This window comes from Microtus ochrogaster, chromosome 16 (genome assembly GCF_000317375.1).
Source record: "Microtus ochrogaster isolate Prairie Vole_2 chromosome 16, MicOch1.0, whole genome shotgun sequence".
Taxonomy (NCBI): Eukaryota; Metazoa; Chordata; class Mammalia; order Rodentia; family Cricetidae; genus Microtus; species Microtus ochrogaster.
This window is the reverse complement of record NC_022018.1, coordinates 9,125,443-9,151,989: the sequence shown is the minus strand read 5'-3', so window position 1 is coordinate 9,151,989 and position 26,547 is coordinate 9,125,443. Positions and strand designations below refer to the sequence as shown.

At 40.3% G+C, this 26,547-nt stretch overlaps 1 protein-coding gene across 1 annotated transcript in view; it reads left to right on the top strand.

Moving 5' to 3' along the window:
- Positions 1 to 26,547, top strand: part of Srbd1 (S1 RNA binding domain 1) — a 184,343-nt gene that overhangs the window by 34,377 nt on the left and 123,419 nt on the right. The window contains exons 9-14 of the mRNA XM_013348969.1: positions 799 to 934; positions 4,275 to 4,378; positions 9,495 to 9,602; positions 13,444 to 13,601; positions 16,651 to 16,741; positions 17,314 to 17,421. Coding sequence (XP_013204423.1) covers positions 799 to 934; positions 4,275 to 4,378; positions 9,495 to 9,602; positions 13,444 to 13,601; positions 16,651 to 16,741; positions 17,314 to 17,421 — 705 coding nt within the window. The remainder of the gene's footprint in view (positions 1 to 798; positions 935 to 4,274; positions 4,379 to 9,494; positions 9,603 to 13,443; positions 13,602 to 16,650; positions 16,742 to 17,313; positions 17,422 to 26,547) is intronic.

The following is a 26,547-nucleotide window of genomic DNA, read 5'->3' as shown; positions in this document are numbered from 1 at the left end:
CCTCCCTCCCTCCCTCCCTCCCTCCCTCCCTCTTTCTTCCTCTCTCTTTATGTACCAGTTTTATAGTTTTGGTTGTGAGCCTACCCTTTAACAGCGGAGCCATCTCTTTGGCCCAGTGGTTCTCAACCTTCCTAATTCTGCAACCCTTTAATGCAGTTCCTCATGTTGTGATGACCCCAACATAAAATTTTATTGCTACTTCATACCTGTAGTCTTGCTACCGCTGTGAGTTGTAATATAAATATCTAATATGCAGCTCCAAAAGAGTTGAGAACCACTGCTTAACCCAGTGTCCCAGTTTTCCATATGGTTCTGGTACTCCTTTTGCCCCTTGTTATTTTTAGGTTGACAGTGACTCCCTAACTGACTAGAGAAGTGTGACGAGATGATTGGTTTGGTTCCTAGCAGTCATTTTAGCATTTTGTGTTCAGAGATACTATCTGAACTCAGGCATTTTCTATGGTTTGTTTTGATGCATAGATTGATCTGCAGGGTATATGCTGGTATGATTGTTTATTTGTTTTGAGACAGGATTTCCCTGTATAGCCCTAACTGCCCTGGAACTTGCTATGTAGACCAGTCTGGCCTCTAACTCAGAGTTCTTCTGTGTTGAGATTAAAGGTGCAAGCTGGCAGAGTCCTTTTGATGGGATAGTAATGTCAGTTTCTTACTTGGGCATCATTAGCCAAATTTCATTTGGTAATGGCTTAACATTTTTCTTTCCTTCATTTCATATAAACTTATAAAATGTAAAGCACACATAAATGTTTGATTTTTAATATTTGTATATCTGATCAGGTGCCAACATAGATACATTTGTATCCAGTCATCTCTTGCAAAAGTATCCTCAAAAAATGTAAATGAAAAAGATGTTGGTAAGTTTCAACTTTACCAGAACTTTTCCTGCAACATAAGGAACATCCATCATCACCAGGTAAATAAGAACACTGCCTCCGATAGTAGTAATAATGATAATACTTTTATTAAAAATTTAGAAGTTTTATGCCAACTATTTTATTAGTTTATATAAAACTTGTAAAAATATTATATTTTCTGACTTCAAAAAAGGAGAACTGAAGACCCTGAAAAGTCAGTGACACTGGAAATTCTTTTTTTTTTGGTTTTTCGAGACAGGGTTTCTCTGTGGCTTTGGAGCCTGTCCTGGAACTAGCTCTGTAGACCAGGCTGGTCTCGAACTCACAGAGATCCGCCTGCCTCTGTCTCCCGAGTGCTGGGATTAAAGGCGTGCGCCACCACCGCCCGGCCTACACTGGAAATTCTTATTAGAGCTGACAGTGTTACAACCCACATCACTTGCATCTGTCTGTGAGGTCTGAAGCACGATTAATAAAAACCCAGAGACAGAAATTAGGGTTCAACCTGAAGGTCAGAAAAGCAAAAAGCCAGTCACTGGCTCTTACCCCTACCTCAGTCTGAAATGACGATCCTGCTTCCAGGAATCTCAGAAGGAGACTGCGTGGTGAGCGTTGTCTCCTCCAGTTTTATATTCCCCTCTAGTGCTGGGATTAAAGGCGTGCACTACAACTGCCTGGTTTCTAATTAGTGTGGCTACTGGGATTAAGGGTGTGTGTCATCCCTGCCTGGTCCATAAGGCTGATCAGTGCGGCTGTTTTACTCTCTGAACTTCAGGAAAATTTTATTTATTAAAATACAAATGAAGTTTCACTATAGAGGTCCGTTAGATTCTGCTTTCAGTGTGCTTAGTATGAGCACAGATCATTCCCAAGACAATTACAGTCCAATGCCTGATTTAGAATACAGTATATATGGTCTCATTTGGTTTCATGAATCATACATAGTCATTATACCTCAGCCTTCTGATTTCGTTTTTTAGCTTGTATCTCCCTAAATATCTATTTATTTATTTTACTAAATGTGGTCATAGGCAGTGTACTGTGCAGAATGTAATTTAAATAGCACAGTGGCAGGAGAGGTGTTTCAAGAGAAAATGACAATGTACTGGTTTTTCTGTTTACATATATAGTTACTATAACCAGTGTTCTATATTTCTTTTTATGGCTTTGAGCTGTGGGTTAGCGTTTTTCATTCCAGCCTTAGCAACACTAATATTTCATGTGGAGCAGGTCTAATAAAGTTAGACTGCCATAGATTTTATTTTGCTTGGGAGTTATAATTCATTTTTCTTTTTAACTGTAACTGTTGTAAAATGTCCACAGTATAAAATGTACACTCTTTACCATGTGTATACCATTTAGTGACTCATAGTGTTGTGAACTGGCCATCCCAAAATTTGAATGCTGTTTTATATGTGAGAAATCTGATGTTAGTCTAATTCTCTGTGTTCTATGGATGCAAACATGTCTTGTGTTATTTCATTTATTATTTTTGTTGGTTTTATGGTTCTTTTGAGAGGCAAGGGGTGCTTTGAATTGAGAGACTACCAGTATTCTCCCAAGGTGAAGGTCCTCATGAAACATTTTAAAATGATTTTCTCCCTGTCTACAGCCTGTGTAGAGAAACTAATAAAACATGTTAGAATTCTTTATCTTTTGTGTGATAATTATTTGATTATTACAATGTAATTTTAAATATATGGTTATGCAAACATGAAACTCACCTTTTTTCTCATTGTAACATGATTCATTCATCCCACAAATATTTCTTGAATATTCATATTGTGGTGGATTTTGAAGCATGGTGATGACATGGCCACTGTCCTTGAAAAGTTGAAATAGTTCATTACTTTATAATTACTTTTTAACTTTTATGTGTATAAATTTTTTTGCTTGTATATATGTATATGCACCACATGGCATGCCTGTTTGCCCACAGAGACCAGAAAAGGACACTGATACTGGATTCCCCGGAACAGGAGTTTACAGATGGTTGTAAACCTCTATGTGGGTGCTCGGAACCAAACTCTGGTCCCCTGTAAGAGCTGCAAGTGCTTTTAACCACTGAGCCATCTCTCCAGCCCCATTACTTTTTGTCTAAAGTTGCTTATTTTACTTTTTTGTGCCCTGGATTTGTTATAGGTGATGAAACACATAATTTATAAAGTTTAGGTGTAATGGAGATGGATTTACTTAGTTTTAGATTACAAATATAGGATAATAAAAGAGTGACTTGCAATATTACCCACAGTGAGGGCTGAGAGCATAGTTCTGGTAAAGTGGTTGCCTAGAGTGTGGGAGGCCCTGTCTTCTTCCATTCCATATTACACACACACACTATATAATATATCTAAAAATGTATCACTGATCATATGAATTTACTAAAATTCATTTTGCAAGAATGATTTTGGTATCATATTTTGTCTGTGTGTATGTATTTAAACAATATTTTGTTTTATACATGTCATATCTGGTATTTATTTATGATTGATACAGTCTTCTGGAGATGATAGTACTCAAGCCTGAGAAAGCAGAGTCCTTTTAGAATGCTAGTTTGAAAAACACTCTGTGTTTTAAGGGCTTTTCAGGTTCTTGTGTGCCCGAGGGTTGCTGCTGGGTCATAGCTAGTTTCTAGTATCTGAGGTAGTGAACCCTACTTTTTATCATCTTCCCCCAGAAGACAGGTGGACGGCATGCTGACAGGCCATGGGAAAGCAGCACTGCCGTAGCTGTTGTCTGTTCATCATGCCATCTGCATCTTCCCTCCTTCCTCTGCGAATTCACCCTTAGCTCATGGCTTTACCCCTCTTTCTTTGCATTCTTATTCTTTTCTGCTGCTTCTCTCACTCTTGACCTACCTCCTTTGCTGTAATTCTGCCTTATATTGGTACATAGCTGTAGCTTCAGTTTCTTCCCCTATCTCTGATTTCTATGTTTAAGAAGATGCATTCAGCTCTCAGTTTATTGAGTGCTTCCATCAGAGAGGGCTGCTGCTAGATTTTATCAGATGTTTCTGAGTCTATTAAGATGATCATGAGCTCTTTTTAATCAATTGGCATAATTCGGAACATCAGTTATAAAAATAACTAAAAAGGTAGTATGTCTGCATGTGTTTGTTCATGTGCCCATGTGCATTCCTTTATGTGGGTTTGGGGGGATCTTAGGTTCTCATGCTTGTCTAGCACACACTGACCCATTTCCCAGCTCTCATTATGATTTTCTTTATAAGAGAGATGTTTTAGTTTAAGAATGTATAAACTGTTTTTAATACATTCCTTTGTAAATAAAAATGATATGTTCTTGTCTAGATAGATGCTTAATTATTTTTTTTATAAATAAAGACTGGTTAAGTTTATCTTGTTTTATTGATCATCAGTCTTTGCCATATGTTTGTGTCAGATTCTGGCCATTAACCGTGGAGAGAATTTGAAGATACTGACAGTGAAGGTCAACATTTCTGATGGAGTGAAAAACGAGTTCTGTAGGTGGTGCCTCCAAAACAGGTATGTTTGTGGCTACCCAAAAATTTGCTTTCTAAAAAATACCGTTCTGATAGTATTGTATATTGATATGAAAAGATGTATATTATTAAAAAAGCAAGTGACAGCATTTTGCATTAAAAAATTAATATGGGATAGAGAAATTGCTCAATGGGTAATGGTGCTTGCTGTCTGAGTTTGGGCCCTAGTAGGAGATTACCAACTTCCACAAGTTGTCCTCTGTGTGTGTCTAATAAAATTAATGTATGGCGTCTGTCTGAGGCATCTTACCTCACTTCCTTTTCCTCCCAGCATTCTGTTCTGTTTATTCCACCCACCTATGTTCTAACCTATCAGGGCCAAGCAGTTTCTTTATTAATTAACCAGTGACCTTCCTCCATCACAGTGGAGAATTTCTTAAGGAGAACCAGGAGCAGAGGCAGGAGATGATGACAGCTAGACTCGGGTGCTTGTAGTGGGAAACTGTAAATGGATTTGAGCAATCTGCAGGAGGCAGAATTTATAAGGTATCTAATTAAATGATTGATGGATTGGCTGGGCAGAATTGATGCCTTTTTTATGCCTTGAACAAGCTGATGATGGCACTCTTCACCATTATACAATAATAAATACATTCAGTGTTGTATAGTTATGGGAAGAGTGGGCTAACTGAACTTTTGTGGCTAAGTTAATTACAATAGCAAGGGTTGAATGCATCCTAAGACTGATGTGTAGGTCTGGTCCCCAAAGCAGAAGAGTTTCTCATTTGGATGTGTTGCTTGTAAGAGCATAAATGTGAAGAGGACTCTGAACTTGTCAGATGATGCGAGAGTTTCTATGCTTGCTCTTTAAACAAAAGCGTGTATGAGGAAATGGTCTCAGAAGGTCCCTGCTCACCACCTGGATTGTACAGTAGCAGCTTCTTCTTGAGCTCGCACAGTTGTGTGTCTGACTTGTCGAGTAGGTGTCTAGTGTCTGACCCGTGCTGCTGCTTTTCCTGTAGAAACAGGTTTAAGGGACACTATTCCCTGTAGCTAGTTGTGTAATGTAGAGAGAGCCATGAAGGCTGGCTGGAGAGAGCCCATCATTGTCTTCCCTAGGTGAAGGGAGGAAAACATATTTGTCTAGTGGCTGAACAAAGAATTTCCTTGTCAGACATGCAGTTCAGGGTATGGACCTTTTCAGTTACTGTTGGTCTCCTTTCTGAACTTGGTAGACTTTGAAGGTTTGAGATTCTTGTTGTCATTCTGGACTATATTGAATGTGGAATTTGGGGTTAGTGAAGTCTTGCAAAGATTTTTCAGAGGTATGTGCCTGTTGAGTTATAAGAACAACCCTTAGGTTCTGAAATGGCATCACATAGCCAAACATTTTATTACGTAAGGATGTCATGAGAAATAAGGCTGTGAGTTGAGCATACTCTTTCAGGACCTTAGTTTTCTCAGCGCTGGAACTGGATCCCAGGAAGACAGTCAAGGGTAGAATTGTGGAAGGAATAAAAAGGTGTTTGTGCAGTGCATGGAGTACACGTAGCTGTTCTCTTTAGGACTGGGCCTCGGGGTTTGCAGGTGAGCTGAGCAGGTGTCAGCAATGCGATGTGTATACAATGTCAACATTCCCACGGCCTGTTCACAGTGAGAAGAGTAGAGTGCTCTAAGTTGTGGTTGAATCTTGTGGCTTGAAAGCTGGAAAGGTAATGTGGCTTTAAGACGATAGGTAATAATTATTTCTAGCTTTTTTGGAAAATAATGGTAAAACTTTGGAGCATACAGAGAACCACTCTTGTAGACATTAGACAATGGATGCATGCAGTAAACAAACAAGTCACTCCATTAGTCTGCTAGCTTAAGCACTGTTTCCCTAGCACTGGTGTCTCCCGACCCAGAACTATGTTCCCCTAACAAGCCAACCTCCATTACATGATGTATGAGACCCTTCATGAGCTAACTGCGGCCACATTTAGCCTCACCTTCCCAGTTTGATGCTGTCACTTGGGCACCCTAGCATTATGAAATTGTTTATATGAAGTTAAGGCCACTTATCTCACATTTCGCTTTTAGCTAATACAGTGTAATTCCCTCATCCATACTTTTTGGTGTTCTATATGTTTCTATTTTTGCATTTCTTTATGTTTTATGGTATACAATGTATATATGTTTATTTATTTTGTCTTGAGACAGGACCCCATGTAGTTCAGGTGGGCTCACTGTATAGCTGAGGCTGTCCTCGAACCCCTAGTCTTCCTGGAATAGCAAGTGTGATCTACCACGCCTGGGTAGAACACTTGTCTTCTCATGAAAGCAGTGTGCTGCTCTTTGTATCAGTGTGACCAAAACACTCGGCAGGAACAGTTGCTGAGAACAGTTTATTTGGGGCCAGGCATAAGGGACTGTAGGTTCAGCAGGGCAGAAATACTGCATATAATGGCAGGGAGCAGGAGAGTCTCATGGCCTCAGATGAGGAAATAGGAAGTAAGCAGGAGCAGGTAAAGTGCAATGATTTAAAGTCTACCAAGTGACACAGCCTGCAAAGGAGTGCCCAAACCTGGGAAGCAAAAGTGCTCGAAACAGGAGTCTATTAGGGACATTTTAAATAACATGGGGCTTGTATGTCTAATTCTTATCCCTTCCTTATCACCTCTCGTGTAGGGGAAACTGTGGGGAAGTAACAGAGATTTGGGTGAGAAGAATGTATCATATGTCTTGCCTAAAATCACATTTGTTTAAATTGAAAGACAAAACTACATGTTGCTGATCTAACATCCTTTGGAAGGGATTCAGTTATTTACTGTTGTGTGATCTTTAAAGTGTGCTCGCTGAAGTTTCATTTCCTCCTAACTTATGGAGAGATTACCTTAAGGTGCATTAGCTTTCTTTTTCTGTCCTGGAACTAGCTGTTGTAGACCAGGCTGGCCTCAAACTCACAGAGATCCGCCTGCCTCTGCCTCCCAAGTGCTGGGATTAAAGGTGTGCACCACCACCACCCGGCTGCATTAGCTTTCTTAAAAACTGTTCATACTTTTGCTAATGGCTTCTGCAGAAGAAGGCGTTGAAGGGCAAATGCAGAAATACTGGATGTGAATGAAAACATGGAGCCTGTGGGGCTGGGTTTGTGTCTGATAGATCCTCTTTGCCATTCTGCTCTTTCCCCCTTGTCAAGTTGGCTTTATTCACTGTGCATACATGCTGGGCAGTCAGTGGGGCCTGGGCAGGAGGTCAGCCAGTGTGCATCCATGCTTCTGGGCAGGAGGTCACCAGTGTGTATCCATGCTGCTGGGCAGGAGGTCACCAGTGTCCATCCATGCTGCTGGTCAGATAGTGGGGCCTGGGCAGGGGGTCAGGTTGTCAACAATACCCAGATGAGGTTCCAAAATGGTGCCATAAAGTTGGAGATGCTCTTCCTTCTTTGTAGAATTGAACTAACTTTGATTTTAGGGATTTTGAACTAAAATAATGAAGATTTTTATTTATTTTTGAATAGTTTTTATAAATATTTATTTATTATGTATACACTTAGTCAGAAGAGGGTACCAGACTTCATTATAGATGGTTGTGGGCTACCATGTGTTTGCTGGGAATTGAACTCTGGCAATGCTCTTAACTGCTGAGCCATCTCTCCAGCCCATATTTTTGAATATATTTCAGCAGGATTCATTGCAGGTTTTTTTTCCTTTTTATCATGTGTGCTTGTTTTAAGTTGTGTTGGGCTTTTGGACAGTACTCCCCACTATCCCTCTCATCTGACAGTTGTAGGGGGAAGAAGAAGAGGGTGAGAACCCTACTGTCAGTGACACAAACATCTTTACCAGTGTATTGTATAAGAAATGTAAGAGGAGAGTGTTTAAGAGGTGAGGGTAAGAGCTCAGCAGTGGGAGAGAGCAGGGGTCACTTAGGATAGACACTTGGGTTTTAGAGGAAGAACCTAACTTTGAGTTGCATTGACTTTTTGTTAAGTTTGAGACATGTAGGGTTTTAAGTCAAAGTTTGCTACCAAGAAAATGAGAGTGCCAAGAAATAAGATTCATCCAGGTTCTCTCTACAGCCGCCTTTCATTCTCACAGAAAAGATAAGGCTGTGGGCAAAGCTGCTGCAACCAAACACTAGAGACTTGGTGACATCAGCAACAAAAGTTACTTTCTTTAGAGTCCTAGAGGCAGAGAGTAGAAAATCAATGAGCCAACAGTTCAGGCCTGTGTGGGGCTGTCTTCTGCAACTTTCTCATGTCACAGTGACTAGGGCAGCAACGCAGGCTCTACCATACGACCGACCATCTGATGCTGATGCTTTCTGTAGCCCCGTCCATCTTTATTTAATCCTGATGTTTTCTGTAGCCCCTCCATAGATGCCTCACACCAGGGGCTGGGGCTTCCGCATGCGGATTAGGGGAGGGTGAAACTCAGTTTCTAGTACCATCAGGATGTTTTAGTGGCTGTCAGATGTCTCAGGAGGTTAGCCTTCACTGGTAATATCTGGAGAGGACAGTCACAGCAAACTTGAAGGCAGTATTGTTTGTATAGTGAATTCTAGGTCCTGTAATGTTATACAGTATAGACAGAGACTGCTTGTTCATTTCCTAGCCTCTCAGACCTGAATAATCACACAGAAACTATATTGATTTCAACACTTTTGTCAATAGCTCATGCATATTTCTAGATAACTCTTACATCTTAAATTAACCCACTTTTATTAATCTGTGAATCATGAGACTGTGGCCTACTGGGAAGGTTCTGTAGCTGGCATCTTTCTCCTTCTGCAGCTACATGGCATCTTGCTGACTCTGACTACTCTCTTTCTATATCTCTGTTTGGGTTTCTTACCTGGCTCTATCCTGCCCTGCCATAGGCCCAAAGTAGCTTCTTTATCAACCAATATTCACAGCATACAGATGGGAATCCCACATCAACACAGAGGATCCTGTCTGAACAAATCAAAGCGAAACCCCTTCAAACAAAACAACAATCTCCCCCTCAAGAAACACTCCCCTCAGCATGTCACATGATACCTTTCAGACACGACAGCCTTAGGACAGCCTCTCCCAGATTATCCTCTGTGGCTTCCTGTTCCCCAGCTCCCCTCTTCCAGGTGCCATTTCATGGTCTTGTTGTCACTTCAGTTTTATCATGAGCTTTTCCTTCTTGTAGATGGAGGCCACGTGGCTTTGCACGGCCAGAGTTAATGCAGATCTTACGTAATTCCCTGGATGACTCCTTTAAACGCCTTATTGTTCCTCTCCTCTGTAGAGAGTTCAGGTATGTATCCTGTTTAATTTTGTGTACTGTTTACCATTAGGGGTGGGTCTTCATAGAGTGTGGAGTAAATGTTGGTTGAGTATGAACTAAGCCAAAGAACTTAGTCAAACGAGGTCTTCGCTGTGAGCCTTGGTTCTAATCTCTAGATTCCTTCTTATGCATAGATCTCACAGCCTTCTTCATCGTGAGACTCTTTTTTAGTTAGGAACACCAAGTCCACCCCTCCAATTCTGCTTTGCCAATGTTGCAGTTTAGCAACCAAACCAAACATGATTTTATTGATTAGAGATCTGGCTTGGGAAAAACAAACTGAGAAGTTAATGGAGAGGTTACTTGGAATCATTTTTCTGACGGTCATAGAGCCAAAGAACGCATAAGGAACTTGTGAAAGGCGAGATGATCTTACTGCTGTGAGGAGTGAAAGCAATTATGTGTGTTCATCTCCCAGTGGGAATTGTCTGGGTGAGCAATGACAAGCACTGAGAAGGTGATTGAAGGAAACCCAGGGGGCTCATGGGAGTCCTGTGAGGTGCAGAATTGCTGTTAGCTGAGAAGATGGAAGAGTCTCACTTTCTCTCTTGATTTTTTTCTAGCTGTTGTCTTGGTAGTTAAGTCCAGACTGCGTGGTTTCATGCAGTCTTCATGTGAACTGTAGATCAGTGCATCCTCATCCTCACTTTTTAAAAAAAATAATTTAAGTAGCACTTTTTTTTCCATTTATTTTACATACCGATCACTACCCCCTCTCCTCCCCTCATCCCCATGTAGTGTCCTATCTGTCCCCAGTCTCTCCCCCTCCACCTGCCCCTCCCCTTTTATTCCTCCTCCCTCTGCATTCAGGAAGGGGCAAGCCTCCCATGGGTTTGAACAAAGCATGGCACATCAGGTTGATGCAGGATCAAGCTCCTCCCTTTGCATCAGGGCTCGGCAAGGTAATCCAGCATCTTTACTTTCCTTGAAGCTTCAGCCAAGCTCCTTGGGAATGGTGGTATTGCAGTTGTCTGGTCAGCTCACTGGGATTTCTAGCCTACTGATAGATTTCTGTTTCCCCCTTGGTACGTTTGGTCTTTGAGTTCAGATTATCCAGAGTAGGGAATGAACATTATAAAGATGAGGGCTCCACTGTTCAGTTTGCTTTATCCTTTATCCTAGGTGGCCCCTAAAGATACTGTTCTGTTTGGAACTCTGCATCATCTGTGTGATGTAATGTCTCTTCCTTTCCGTGCTATGGCATACACTTTAAAGGGTCTGTTCTTTTACTTATTCAGTTATTTATTTATTTTTTGTATGTGTGTCTGTGTGTGTGAGTTGTATATACATGGTACACATGATGGTGCTTGTGTGCAGTGGCAGGAAGAAGGTGGGAAGAAGGTGGGAAGAAGGTGGTAGGTGTCCTATGACCAACACATGCTCCTTTGAGGTGGAGATCTTTACCTGAACCTGGGGCTTGTGGATGAGCTGGGTTGGAAGTCAACAAACCTTAGCAATATATTTCGCATTGTAAGACACTTGGCTTGTTATGTGGGTGCTAGGATTCCAACTCTTGTGTAGCAAGTGTTCTGAACTATTGAACACCATTCATTCTGTTTTGAAGGGAAAAATAATCTTAGGTAAAATTTCAGTGTGGCACTTCTTTTTCTTTTCTTATTTTTCATATTTCATTCAGCATCTGATGGTATTTTGACATTTTGCTTTGAATAATTTGAAGCAGTGTGGTGTGGGATTCTGTAGGGCATAGTGCTCTTTTTGATTTGCACTGTGGGTAAGCAAGAGCATGTTCCTCTTCTAATATGCCTGTGGTAGAGCAATATAGTTTCTTTCAGTTCCTAGTTAGAGTGTAGACGTTGACCAGAGATGGGTCTCCTTAGAGATACCTGAACAGCAGCTGAGGAGGGAGCATAAAGATGGCTTTATGTTGCTTTGAAGAAAAATATTTTGTTTCCTTTGATCAGAAGGAATTTATCCTAAAGATAGAAAAGTTGATTCCTAGCCTGGTCTACAAGAGCTAGTTCCAGGACAGGCTCCAAAACCACAGAGAAACCCTGTCCCGAAAAAACAAAAAAAAACAAAACAAAACAAAAAAAAAAAAAAAAAAGAAAAGTTGATTCCTCTGGTTCTTATTTTTTTTATATTTTTATGCTTTATTTAACTTTATTTTATGTGCATTGGTGTGAAGGTGTAAGATCCCCTGTAACTGGATCTTCAGACAGTTGTGAGCTGCCATGTGGGTGCTGGGAATTGAACCTGGGTCCTCTGGAAGAGCAGTCAGTGCTCTTAACCACTGAGCCATATCTCCAGTCCTGGTTCTTGTTTTTTTGTTTTGTTTCTTATTAATATTTTTTTCTGTTCTATTTCTGTTCTTGGCCATGGTTGCAGGTGCATACCTTCAGCCAACATGCCTGGCTTTTATGTTGGTGCCGAGGACCTGAGCCCAGACCCTCATGGCTGCTTGGCAGCTGCTTTGCCTAATAAGCCATCTCGCTGTCGCACATTGTCACTGAAGAATCCCATCTTGTTACCTCACAGTAGTCTACATAAAGTCCGCCCTGTAGACCTGTGTCCAGGGTAAACTTGAGGCTCTTTAGAAGAGCCTAGTGACTTGTTGCCAAGGATTTTATTTTGTCTCTTCAGTTACTATGTCTTTGTTATTTCTTTTTCTCTTAGCATGTGAAATCGCTTTATTTTTCTTCAAAGAACTGTGAACCTTCTATGCCATTTTATTTGTATGTGGTGTCTCCACATCCCCACCTTTATGTGTGTAGCTCTCCTGAGCTGCTCCTGGCATAGGTTCCCACTAAGCTTGGCATCCCCATTGTTTTCGTCTGTTCTGTTTATTCTTCTTCTTCTTCCATCATGTAGTGGTCTTCAGGGCAGGCGTGTGGCCCTTCAGTTTTATATCACTTAAACCAGTCGTGGTTACTTGCAAAGTCTACCAGTCAGTGATTTCACAATAAATGAAGTTCAAAATGAAAACTTAGAAATACTTGTAATGATATTTCTAATCTCTTTTTGTAGAAGTAAAATAATTACAGTGAAATGTTAGCGAAGATGAGAGAAAATCTTTACAAACAAAATTAAGCCAGAGAAACAGACAGTTGCAGTGTGCATCTTTACATGTGTAGTTAATCCCTCCCCACGTAGACGCAAAATCCATGCTTGGAAAATGTCGTTGGCATTTATTTCTTATTTGATCCAGTAGAGAAGAAATACTTGATAATTATGAATTTCAAGAGGTGATGCATTGAGAGCTTCAGGTTTTCAGCTGCCGTTAAGCCCATCATAGGCTTTTTTTTTTTTTTCATTCAGCAAAGCTTGTTGATAAAATAGAGGCATTGTTACAAGAGGCATGGTTCTGCACTAGCTGTTAGGATCTGTGGCATTGTCATGTGTCTGAACGACAAGGGGGTGGATGTGGAAAGGAATATAGACAATGACAATGACTTTGAGACTTGAAGTCAAAATATTGAAGTAAATGGTGTTGGTGGAGGCTACCTGTGGCCTTGCCATTCTGTTTTGTGTTTGTATTTTTAATCATCTGATGAGCTTTAATTTGATTTGAAATCTTTACAGGCTCTTTCTCATGTATACATATTTAACTTATGACTTGTATATAACAGCAGCTAGAGAAGAGAGGTATTCAGACAGTTTGCTTCAAAGTTATTTATCGTGTCATTTTGTTCTGGTTAGCAAAAGTAGACTCAATGTAACTCAGGAATGGGATGGTTCTCCTGAGGATTAACTGCATAAAACAAATTGTGATCTTTTTCTGGAAAGAAAACTTGGATGAATGATAAACTTAAGTAATTTTTTGTCATCTCTCCCCGGTCCCTGCATTTCTAAGAGCCAAACTGACATCAGACGCAGAGAAGCAATCTGTGATGTTGTTTGGACAGAACCTCCGCCAGCTCCTTTTAACAAGTCCTGTTCCAGGCCGCACCTTGATGGGAGTAGATCCTGGGTACAAACATGGATGCAAACTAGCCATCATTTCTCCTACTAGTAAGTTCTTCAGCTTTAAATAGTAGAGTTCCTTGGTTGATCCTAAGTTTCACTTCATAGATTTCATGAAGATTTGGACATAATGTTTGTTTTTTGAGGCTTAGAAATTGTTTTCTCTTGGGGCTGTGCTAGTCGGAGTATTTCCCTTATTTCTGGATCAGAACTCTCACACAGAAAGACCAGCATTTATCCTCTTCTCTGTGTGTCATTGGAGAGAAATAGATTGAGCATTAACTAGGGTCAGACTTGAACTCCTCTTTTCTTTTCTTCTCTTTTTTCTTTCTCTTTCTTTTTCTTTTAGACACAGTTTCATATAGCCCAGGCTAGTCTTGAACTCTAGGTAGCTAAGGAGAATACTAACTCATGATTCTTCTGCCTCTACTTCCTGAGTGTGGTATCACAGACACGTGTGCCATCATATCTTACATATGTGGTACTAGGCTTTAAACCCAGGGCATGCTAGGCAAGCATTCTCCCAACTGAGTTATATATGACCCCAGTTTTAGCTGTTACCAACTTTAATTCTTTATGATGTATTCTAAATATGTATGTGCATAAAAATATATTATCAGACATTTTGCAGCTGTGAATATTCTTTTCCTGTCCCATGTAGTTACCCTTTCTGTAACTTTGCTTTCTGCATTTCTGTGTTCTCATTTGAGAACATCTTCATATTGTGACACTCTGTAGAAGGAGCTGCGGGCCACTTCCCGCCACCCGGCTCACGGCTAGCTTTACCCGAAATAATTACATGAAAACTGTATTCTTTTAAACACTGCTTGGCCCATTAGCTCTAGCCTCTTACTGGCTAACTCTTACATCTTGATTAACCCATTTCTATTAATGTGTGTAGTACCACGAGGTGGTTGGTGGCTTACCAGGAGGATTCTAGCCTGCATCCATCTTGGAGAGGAGAGCTATGGCGTCTGCCTGAATCTGCTTCTTTCTCCCAGCATTATGTTCCGTCTACTCTGCCTACCTATGTTCTGACCTATCAGGCCAAGCAGTTTTCTTTATTAATTAACCAATGAGAGTAACACATAGACAGATGACCGTCCTCCATCACAGCAAACTAACTTTCTTTTCTGTTTGCCCAAGTCCCTTAGAAAAGCCAGCTGTCACCCAGGGCGGAGACTGGACCTGATGGTTTCTGGAACAGGTTTCTTGGTTACTTACTCTTTAACTGGCGTCCTTTGCATTCTGTGTTTGATGTACTCGGTTTAGATCAGGTTCCAGCTGTTTGTTTGTTTTGTTTCCTTTTTCCACTCTGGTACTTCCTCTTCTCTTAGCTTCTGGAATCAGGATGTTAGTGGGTCTGTACCAGTGTGGGCTCCTTCTCTGACTCTTGTGCTCTCCAGGATGGTATCGCCTCCTTGGGCCGTTATACTCTCTGTTGCTCTCTTCTGCGTTCCCTCAGATCCCTCTCGTAGAGGTCTTTTAGCTGTGCTGGTCATTCTGACCTGCTTCTTTTGGTTTTGTGGGGATTGTTTGTTACCTTTGTTAAAAGTACAGCCATGGGCTTTTGCTTTTTGCTTTCCTAGTTGTCATTTATGCTATTAATTTTCCTCACATATGGGACAGGTTGATAATCTCAGTGTTGTTCCTGTACCCACTGAGGTGCTTGTCTGGTAGTGTACCACTGCGATAAATTATAGTATTTAGATGTTTTCCTTACTTTATTTTTGGAACAAGGCTTCACTCTGTAGCCCAGGCTAGCCTTAAACTCACTACGTAGTCCCAGATGAACTCTTCCTGTTTTAACTTTCCGAGTACTGGAATTCTGGGCCCAGCTAGGTATTTTGTTTTGTTTTGAGAATGTCAGATTACACTTTTTTTAAAAAGATAACTTCAACTTGTCCATGCTACCTTCTTCTGGACCTATTGGTAGATGAATTTTCAGTATTGTGGTTAGTTGTTCTTAGAATTAGAATTTGAAACCCAGTGTTTTCTCAGTGTGTGTTGATAAAGTTCTTGCTCTGAGTCGTATTTCTTTTTAAACTGTTGCAGCCATGGTTATGTAGCTTCTTTATTTGTAATATATTTGTATCTTCCTTTTCCTTATTGATACTGTTGGAAGCATTTTTTTATTATAAATGTTTTATTTTAAATTTCGTTGATCTTTTCTGTTATACTTCCTTCTTCCCCATTTTTTTCCCCATTAACTATTTTTGGTGAGGGTAGCTGGCTTGGAGCTTGAGGCAGTCTCCCTAGTTCAGCCTGCTTGGTGTTGGATTGTATCAAATCTTTTTTTTTAATTATTTATTTTGTGTGCCTTTTACATCTGTATCTTTTCTCTCTCACTTTTTAAATACTGTATCACTCATTTCTTACCCTCTACTTTCTCGGGGATTATCCTGTGTTATTACCCCCATGGTGTTAGTGATCACCCTGAAACTTTATCTCAACTAAAAATTTTATTTAAAAATAAAATAGTTGGTGTATAATGCAAGCTAGAAAAATCCCAAAGTTCTTAACTATATGCCTCAAAGAAATAGCCCGAATAAATAGGTTTACATATTGACAACTGAGCAGGAAGACCAGTGTGACCGAGCTGATCTGTAGCAGCTGTCCAGCAAGTGTGGGCTTTAGCTGCGGCGTGTTGGGTGTTACTGAAAACCGTCTCTCCTCTACGTTTCCTAACACAGTATTCAACTACTAATGGTTTTATGTGGAAAAGTGGAGTTATTTTACTTTGAAAGGAACAGCTTTTTCTGAATCCGTAAGGAGAGCCTGATCTAGTGACTATGAAAGATTCAGACTGCATTGTAGTGATCTTTTTTACGTTTTAATTTGTGTAGGTGTGTGTATGTACACTTGTTCATGGAGGTCAGAGGTCAGCCTGAGGTAATCATTTCTCTTCTTCCACTGTGTGGATTCCAGGATCCAACTGAGGGTGTCAGGCTTGGTGGCAAGCATACTGAGACATCTCACCGACCCTCATTTTAAAAGATAGGCCAGTTCGGTTTTCAGCTGGGACTTGCTTAATAGAAACAGTAGTGAGTTCGAGTTTGCAGATGTCTTTTTACAACCCTCCCACCCTCCTTTTAAGGTCAGATTCTTCATACCGATGTGGTTTATTTGCACTGTGGACAAGGCTTCCGAGAGGCAGAGAAGATCAAGAGGCTTTTGCTGGACTTCAAGTAAGAAAATAGCTCAACCATCTTAGGTACCTTTGAAACTCTTAATCTGGAGTGTGGAAATAACTGGGGAGAAAGAAATAACCTTGTGCACAATGCTGGGCCCATTGTTCAAGAGCTCATACATGGAGACAATAGAGAACTACTTTTCTTTACTCTGCCCTCTCTCAAGTAGAGGTGGTGATGTGGGTACCTGGGAAATCCTTCTACACCTTCTTCCCTCCCTTTCTCTCCTGAAGAAGGGATATTGTATTAGTTAGGAACTTCAGAAATTAGCATTGTATGATTTAGTTGTATGTCTTTATTATGATTTGGAATGAGCATGAGTTTACTTATGTTTATTTTGGCTTGATGTATACGAGAAAAACACCTGTCTTTTCTTAAGATGACAGTAAACTGTTTCTTCTTGCCCCCTCCCCTTCCCAAACGCATGTGTTAGTCTAGAGCAGTGTAGAGATCTCATGGTCGTTTGAGAGTTAGAGTTGTGTCTAACACTGCTTTCCATGTGCTTTCCCTGGTTGACTTCAGAGTATGCCTGACCTCACTCTGGTTCTCATTCTGTTTCTTCCTTGAAGCTGCAGCACAGTGGTGATTGGAAATGGAACTGCCTGCCGGGAGACCGAAGCGTACTTTGCCGACCTGATAACGAGAAATTTCTTTGCACCGCTGGATGTCGTTTACTGGTGAGGACAGAAGGGAGACTCGCCTTCTTGGAGGGTGTAGGATCTTCTCAGGCGCCTTTTGTGATGCCTTTTCTTCCCTTTTTGAAAACATGTGTCTTGTTGCCTCCCAACTGTCTCTTGCTGTTAATAGGAATATTGCAGGAATTACTGGAGCAGGGCAGGGCCCTGGGAGCTCTCACAGCAGCAGCCTATCAGAGGTCAGTTTACCCCATGGAGTCCCAGACTCTACTTGATTTGAGGACTCTAGTTAAGTGTTAGCTAAGTATGGTGGAGCACCAGATTAGCAACCACTGACTGGATAGCTTACCCTTTTTCTGCCAGAATAGCAAGCTTATGAACCACTGGCCCCTGGAACTGAGAGCCACGATAACTTGCAAGTGTTTCTGATGTGCCATTCCATTCTCTCTTCCTGAAGAGTTCCCATCTCAATAGGCAGACAGTTGCCTGGGGAGTTGCTGTGAATTATGCTCCGGCTTCCTAGGCCTGACCCAGCATTTCAGAGTAATTCTATTTTCATTTTTCAATGTTTTTCTTCTTTCTCTCTGGGTTTCACATAACTAAGTCTACCCTTGCGGTAGATAGTAAGTTCTAAGGGTTCAGTTAGGGAGAGAGAAGTATAGTGGTGGGCACTGACGTAGACATGCTTTAGGGAGCATCTAATTCTGCTTAGTGAGAAGCCCAATAGAACAACAGTTGAACAGGGAGGGTACAGGCAGGATCGGCAGAGCAAATAAAGCAAACCTCCTACAGAAAGAATTCTAGGATTCACTTAAGAAAGGCTGAATGGAGGGGCTAGTAACTCGTGTGTCGAGAGTGCAGTCAAAATAAGCCAGGAAGTAAACTCAGGGTAAGCAAACAGGGATGGAAGACCGTCAGGGAAAACCCATGTGCCATGGGGATGTAGTTCAGGAAAGAAGCAAATTGAAAAGTCACCTCGATTCTTCTCCCTTTGCCACTGTTAAGTTAGCTTGGGCATCCTGCATGTCTGTCTTCCCTATTCTAAAAACTGCAAAGGGGACCACGACTTTTGAGAAGCTAAGTGAACCCCTGGATGTAGCTGATGATGTTTATTACAGCCAATTTCATTCTCATCTGTTCATCTTAATTTGATGTAAATATCTCAGGAATAGCTGTAAGTGATTTTTGAGCATTTGGGGCTTTATAGCCTTAATATTTTTCAAAGATAGATATTGTTTTAGGGAATAAAATTATGATATGGTTAGAGTTGTATAATTGAATCATGAAATAACTGGAACAAATGTTTAATATCTGCTGTCTTGCATTTTAATCTCCAGTTGGCAAGCTTTAGGCTAAAGATTGCTTTAAATCACAGCATTGTGTATATTTTGGAGCATCATAGATACATGAGGTCACTCCCAGCCTGGTGTCTAGAAATGCAGAACAGTTTATGCTGTTATCTGACTTGGTGTTTATGTTTCTGTACTGAAAGCTTTACTCTTCACGTGGATGTTAGCAGGCAAATCTTAAAAAGAAGAAATAGTTTTGCTTTCGAATGAACACTTTTATTAGCAGGAATTGGAATGGATTGAGAAAGTATGATTTGTGATGAATGGCTGCAAAGAGAGAGTTGCTGTGCTGAGGTCTGGGAGTGTGGTTGGCAAGTGCGGGGCAGAAGTGGCCAGAGCCTACTAGGAAGGAAGCCTTGGTGGTGGACACCTGGGAAACACTCACTGAAGCTCACTCCCCTTTCCTCCCAGTGGGTTAAAACTGTTAGCAGTAGAAAAGCGTAATTTAAGGAATCATTATTTTTTTGCTTGAGGTAAGTTGATGTTCCTCTCAGAAATCTTTATAGGGAATTGGATGAGCCTTAAAAGGTTAAGTCACTTGGGGAGTAAATAAAAGATTTGAAGATGAAAAAGTCAACCCTTTTAAAATAAAGAAATTAAAAATACATGTTACTACAGACTAGCTAGAAAATGTGGCTATGTGGTAAGATTTTCAATCCATTGCCTAAAATGAAATTTATGCCTTAGATTATATTTCTAATATTTTGTGGTTTATAATATGTTGTGAAAAGGAGTCCCCACTGTTTGTTTTCATGTGCTTTTCCTTAGTATGCTGTCATCTTTCCATGCCAGTCACTGTGCCCCACAACAGCTAAACATCACTATAGGTGCACTTTTGTGTGACTATACCCAGTTTTAGTCATTCCTTGCTTGACAGCTGAGATTTTTCTAATTATAATAATTTTAAATGAAGCTAAATCAAGTATTTTATGCTCTGGTCTTTGCACTTACCTTTATTTCTTTGGAATACATTCTAGTAATGGAATACAGATTTTTAAAATGAATTCATCTTTAAGATATTTTCATATATTTGCAGTTTATACTGAGTACATTCTAGCACTGGAGCGAAGCTCTGAGGAAGCTCCTCACCATTGTTCCTGACTGAGGAATGCTGGGATGGCAGAGCCAGTGTGCTAGGTCTTCCCTGTATAGCAATTCTCCCTCTTGCTAAAATGCTGGCCATTTAGGGCTCTGCTGTTTAAAAACATTACACCATAGGGCACTGAAAGTATTAGATCTAATTGGAAGAAAATAAAGCTTTTTTTTTTTTAATTATGAAATTTATCTCATTGTGCCATTGCTCTCAGATTTGAGGCTTTTTCACACACTTTTTTTTATTGCCTCTGCTTATCCTATCCATCTAGCCCATGTAACTGGAGTTAAAGTATTTTCTTAAGACAAACCTCTCTGCAGACACAAATAATCCCAATCAGACCGAATCAGACCGAATTAAATGACACCCATGTTTAACAGATGACCTTATTCCTAGGTGGCCCCAGGAAAACAGGGGAGAAAGAGAAGGGGAGACCAAGCGAAATCCAGAGACCACGTGTCCATTCTTTGAGGGGGCAGTTTAAATAGTCTGTGGTCTTGACCTTCCCTGGGGAGGGGTCACCGTTGGGTGGACTTTCTCAGAGGTGGACTTTGAACTGAGGCAATTCCCAGGGGAGGGAGCTTATGACAGGAGCTGAGGTGAAGCCCCTCTACCAAACAACTGGTGTTTTGAATTTTGTTTGAATTATTAAATCTTACTTAAGTTTTAAAGATGTACTTTCTTTAAAAACATTAATTTACGTGTATCTCTGTGGTTATGTGTCATATGTGTGATGGAACCCATAGAGGCCAGAGGAAGGCGTGGGGTCCTCCGGAGTTGTAGTTACGGGGAGTTGTGAGAAGCATGGTGTGGGTGCTGGGTGTGGTGAGATGGCTCGGTGGGTAAAGGTACTTGCTGCCCACCCTGGCAATGAGTTTGATCTTCAGGCCCCACAGAGCAGAAAGAAAGATGCAAGTCCTGCAGTTTGTCCTCTGACTTCCACGTGTGCATTGAAGTACAAATGTACATATATACACATACACATAACACATTGTTAGGAATTTTTCCTAACTCGAGCTCTCTGCCGACACAAAATCCAATCAAGCCAAATCAAAACGATCCAAATTAAGAAATATCCAGGTTTAATGGGAGTCCTGCGCTCTCGGGTGGCCCCAGGGGGAACCAGAAGGCCACAAATGTGACCAACCGGAGGAAGGAAAAGGGACCACGTGATCCTCTTTTGGGCGTTCACTTAAATACTCTGTGGGAATATTTGGAGTCCAGACCAATACAACTCTCAGGCCTGGGGCCTGGGATAGATGCGAGGGGCTGGGGTCTATGCTCCCAACTTAACACACTTGCCCAAATTAATGTAAGAACAAATTTTTAGAAATTTTTTTCTTTTCTGTTGCTTAATGAAAGTATTAAAATTTATTTTTATGTTTAAGTTCATTATTAGGTATGTTTTATAACATTAATGCTAATTTTGGCTTTTCTTTTTCTTTTTGATAGACTTTTGTAAATAGCAAAACAGTTTAATTTTGATGAACTTCAGAAGTTCAATCTATCAATTATTAAAAATTTGTTTTTCAAGATAAAGTATCTTTGTGTAGCCCTGGCTGTCCTGGAACTCACTCTATAGACCAGTCTGGCCTCAAACTCACAGAGATCCACTTTTCTCTGCCTCCCAAGTGTTGGTATTAAAGGCGTGAGCCACCACCCCTAGGCTGAAGTTTTATAATTTTAATAATGTTCATTTAATCTGTCATTTAGTGCTCAAAGAATTGATACTTAATTTTTAATTTTATTTCTGTGTTTCATTTCTAATGGTCTATTTTTCTCACACCTGTTTGATGTTGCTTACAGGTTTTAGTTCTTCATGAACATGTATGTTCCTAGACTTGCCTTTGTCTCCTTAGTCGTGGCAACCGTGGTGTTTCCTGTCTGTGTGAGGATAAGTCAGTCTCTGCCATCTGTCTTCACTGCTGGTTCTTGGCGGTCTTCTTTCCTCTGCTGATAAGTTTCTAATGCAAATTCCAGTTTTTAGTGGTCTCTTCTATGGGAATCCACCGAGAGGCCTGGATTGATTGTGCCTGTTTTCAAAGATTTGCATTTGCTTCTGTAGACAATACTAGTTGAGAGCAGCTTGAGGGGTTTTGTTTGTCTGTTTGTCTGACCACCCAGATGGTGTGAATTTAACCTGCAAACTGGAGAACTGATTTAGGGCTCTGTATCCTCATCAGTGACATCTGTGACATTCATTGTGGTCTCCAGGGTGCAAGATGTAGTGAATTAATTTCTATTTTACATTTTACCAAGGGCTTAACCCTTTTGGGTCTCAGTTTTCTAGGGGGTGAAATCTCTAGTTAATACCTTTGGTAGACCCAGATTTTGTAGCTGTTTCTGGGGGTTTGTGAAACTCCGTGAAGCAGTGAAGCTAGAACAAAAAATTCACTCAGCTCGGCACCTGCTCTCAGCCACAAAGTTCAGAAATGGAGCTTGCTGCATGTACTTCATCTCTTTAGTTTTGAGTCTTTCTTTCATGCAGACTCATAGAGGAAATGTGATCCTAGTTAGTCTTAATAAAAACCTAGAGTCAGATATTAGGGGGTGAAAGCTGAAAGATCAACGAAGCAGAATAGCCAGCCACTAGAGTTCCTGCCTCTATGAATTCCACCAATTGAAAGGGGCCGAGCTCCTGTCTCCTCCTGCCTTGTATTCCTTTCTCTGCCCAGGCATATCACTTCCTATCTCCTAACTATATAGACCTCCAGACCTCTATGATTAACTAATACTTGCTTCACCCTCTGATCTTCAGGCAAGCCTTGTTAGAGTAATCACCACACATAGATGTCTTATAGATAGTGTATTTTATTTATGACTTTTAGTTGTCAGTAACAATTAGCTTAGGTGGGTAGTCTTTCATATTGCTCATAAAGAAAAGTCATGTGATTTTCTTCCTTTGGGATTAATTTTTTTGAGTTTTAGGCATCAAAGAAACAAATCGGATCATAGAAAATTTGAGGATTAACACTTTTACCCATCTTAGTTTACGTTTTATAGAATTACTTGTTTCTTCAGTTTATAACTACCTATGGAAATATGTACGTGGCATAGCTTTTGTTCCCTGGAAATTTAATTTTTTCATAATTATGTTCAAAGAGAAGTTTTTATTATTAAACTCAGAAAATACAAAGTAAAGTGAAACTGTTTTGTAATCTACTACTCAGAGATTGGCATTCATATTCTAATAGACTTCTTTAGCTGTTTTATTTGTATATTTGTTTGTGCTGGAGGTAATTCTGCATCTGAATTTGAATTTAATCAGCTAGACTCAATAGGAGTGGGGAGGGAGCCTTTCCCTCAGATCCCAACCCATTATTTAACCTATTTGAATGCATTCAGAATAATCCCCAGCTGAATATTGGACAAATATCAGAGCTTTTCTAGTCTTTCTCAGTCATTAGAACTGCGCCTTTTCAGCACCTGAAGTGTGTCTCTACCACAGTCACCAGGGCTCTGTGGTTGATGAGTTAGTTCTGTAACAGGCCTGCTTCCCTCCAGAAAACACTAATGTAGGGACTGGAGGTTGTCATGGTGGGCCTTACCACTTTTTTTTGGGGGGTGTTTTTTTCCCCCAGTCTCAGTAGCTTGATCCCTCTAAGCGACGGTCTCAGAGTTATAGTGATAGGAAAATAAAAATGTGTTTAGGAAGTGGGGGTGGTGGTAATCTGGAGCTCAGACCCTCTGGGTGGATCAAACATAATCACCAGTCTTTCACGAGATATTTTCAAGAATTTTTCTCTGTGCTTGTTTGATTCCCCCACTTGGAAGCTGTGATGTCTTCTCCATAGGGCCAATTGTGACTCATTTATGGATCAGGCTTTCTACCACTTTTAGAGGATCGTTTTGCATCTCATTACCCTTAGACAGAATTTCTTTAAAGCAAACATGCGTACTTTTCCATTCAGGCCCATTTTATCTTACCGTTCTTGCCTCCTCTCAAAGGAGGGCCCACATCTGAGCACAGCTCTGCTTCTCTGTTGAGTTCCTTTCTCAGCAGCTTGTGCTTGCAATAATTCTCTTTCTTCCTCCGTGCCATATTTTTCTTCCTTTGTTCTTGGAGTGGTCAGCTTCTCCAAAGCGTGTTTATAAGGGTGTCCATAGTCCAGGGAACATAGATGAAGCTCCAAATAGTGTCTACATGAAGACCTCTAGCATGGTATGCATTGAATGCCCTTCGCCTTGAGGTATTGCTGCAACAAAAGCTCCAGCATTTCTTCAACCTTCCTAAAGACAGTGTCTCTCCCTAACACCCAGACACAGTCATTTTTAGGACAAATTTTTGTAGCTTTTATCCTAACAAGCACACAGTGGGTGCTTTTTTCATGCAATCAGGACATGTGGCTCAGCACTAGGACTCAAAGGCACCATTCTGTATGCTGTGAATGAGATCAGTGAACAGCAAAAGGCAACTTCCATCCAGAACAGTGATTCTCAACCTATGTGTCATGTCCCCTTTAGTGTCACATATCATATATTTACATTATGGTTCATAGCATAGAAAATTACAGTTATGAAGTAGCAATGAAATAATTTTGTTGTTGGGGGTCACATGAGGAATACATCATTAGGAAGGTTGAAAACCACTGATCTAGATGTTTGTTTGTTTGTTTAGTGGGGAAAACTTACATATAAATATGCATGAATTTACATATGGTACATGAATTAGTGATACACTATACATGGAGAGTTAAAAGCAAAGGAAGAGTATAGAGAGGGGCAAGAAGTACAGGTTTCAGGTGGACAGATGTTCTCTTCATGGTCTTAAGAAAGTCACCCAAGCTGAAGGAAGGGGTGTGTGAATTTATCAGTGTTCTTATTTGGCCATATTATATGAGCCATGTTTTTCATAATGTAGATTGCAGTCCATTGGTGAAAGCTAAAAACATTTTAGTTGAAATAATAGAAAATGTGTGTCTTACACAGCAGGCCAATTATCATCTCATGACTACTTAGCTTGAATGTATGGATTAGACACTGGGTTGTGATATGCAGAGTATTTGTTATCTTTAGTGGCACAATCAGATAAGTTTGAGAATCCTTTCTATATGAAACCCGGCAACCCTTTAGAAACTTAGAAATCTTGAAGACTGCTACGAGGGAAAGCTGGTGAGCAGCCCTCTTTAATGTGTGGGTGGGGTGTTTTTAGAAAGAGAATTTGGATCCTCGCTATGAAAGCAAGCAGGCCAGCAGTTCACAAAGCACACTGTATATGACCCAGACAACTAGCCTGCGCCTGTGCCACCACAAACCACAACCCTTTCCAAGGGTTCCTGGGAATTTAAATTACTAATAGAATTTTCTCAGTAAGATCCTCATGTCAGAACACTTCCTAAATACTAGTTGGTGACATGTCAGGGTTTATTGTGATTTCATTGCAAAAAAAAAAGGCTTTTGTAGAACAACTGAGATGAACTTTTGGGAGTAGGATTTTATTCAAAAGAGAATATAAAATGGTTATTGTAGAAAATCAAAACTGTTTGGGTGATTGGCTTGAGGAACAAGTCTTATGTCCGTTAAAATGTATCAGGTAATTGCTTTAAACAGTGTATTAAGAATGCTGTATTTTTTTTTGTAAAGAGTTTGAATTTTCTCTGCTTAAACTAAGATTGGAATAAATTTTCTTTTACATTCAAACATTTTCTTTTGACATCTGCTAGCATTTAGTATCTGATTTAGCTCTTATATATGTAATCATGCTGTTTTATATGCAAATATTCCATCATGTTCTGAATAGACTACATTGGCTTCCAGGGCTTTGCCACTAGGAAGAAAAAAAATAGAAACTAAACTGAAAACCAATTTATATGTACTGACTGCAGACTTCCTGCCAAGCTTGACTTTTACAGAGACATAAAGCTGAAAAAAAATATAAGTAGTCAAGGATGCGTAAGAGGGAATATCAAAAATTGTTCTCAGAGACTAAAGCTTACGGTCCAAATGCTTTTACTTTTCTTCTTCTATGTGCTAAGTATAACATAATAGGCTTTTAATAATTACCTTAAGGGAACGAGCGTAATAAATGGATCCCACTGCTTGTAGATAGTTCTGATTGCCATAAGCCTCACCAAAGCAGAATTGTTCACCTCTCCTAAAGATTTGGGAAATACATGATTTTAGGACTGAAGATAGGAATGAGAATCAAAAAAGGAGACAGGACTGTAATTAAAGTAGGACGTAGGACGACCTTTCTAAGATAAGGAAGGTTTTGTTTTTTTATTTCATTGTCTTGTGCAGTGAAACATTGCCTGATGTTCTGGGTGGATTTCTGACTAGCATTCTGAAAGCACAGTGTGTTGCGAGGTGTTGTGGAAACTGGAGGAAGATGGCTGTTCTTTGGCTGTTCTGACAATGACTGTCTTGTCAGACATGGTGGCTGGAACCTCTGGACACTTCCGATCATAGCCACAGTCTTTGAGAGTCTTTCTAGACCCAGTGGGCAAACTAGAGGTGCTGGCTATGTGACTCTCCAAGGAATGTTGATTAATACATGGTATGAGGGCCGTAGTGCCTTGCCTCATACAAGGGACTGGTTATTAGTCAATTTTAGAGGCATGCTTTTCAAATCTGTGGACAGAGATTGGTTAGAATTAATGCCTAAAAAATTTGAAAGGCTTTAGGTTTTAGATACAGTCTTATTGTATGAACTATTATTTGAATAAATGACTTTTGAGGTGTTAGGTGTAGAGGGTTTTTTGTTGTTTTTGGTTTGTTTGTTTTTTT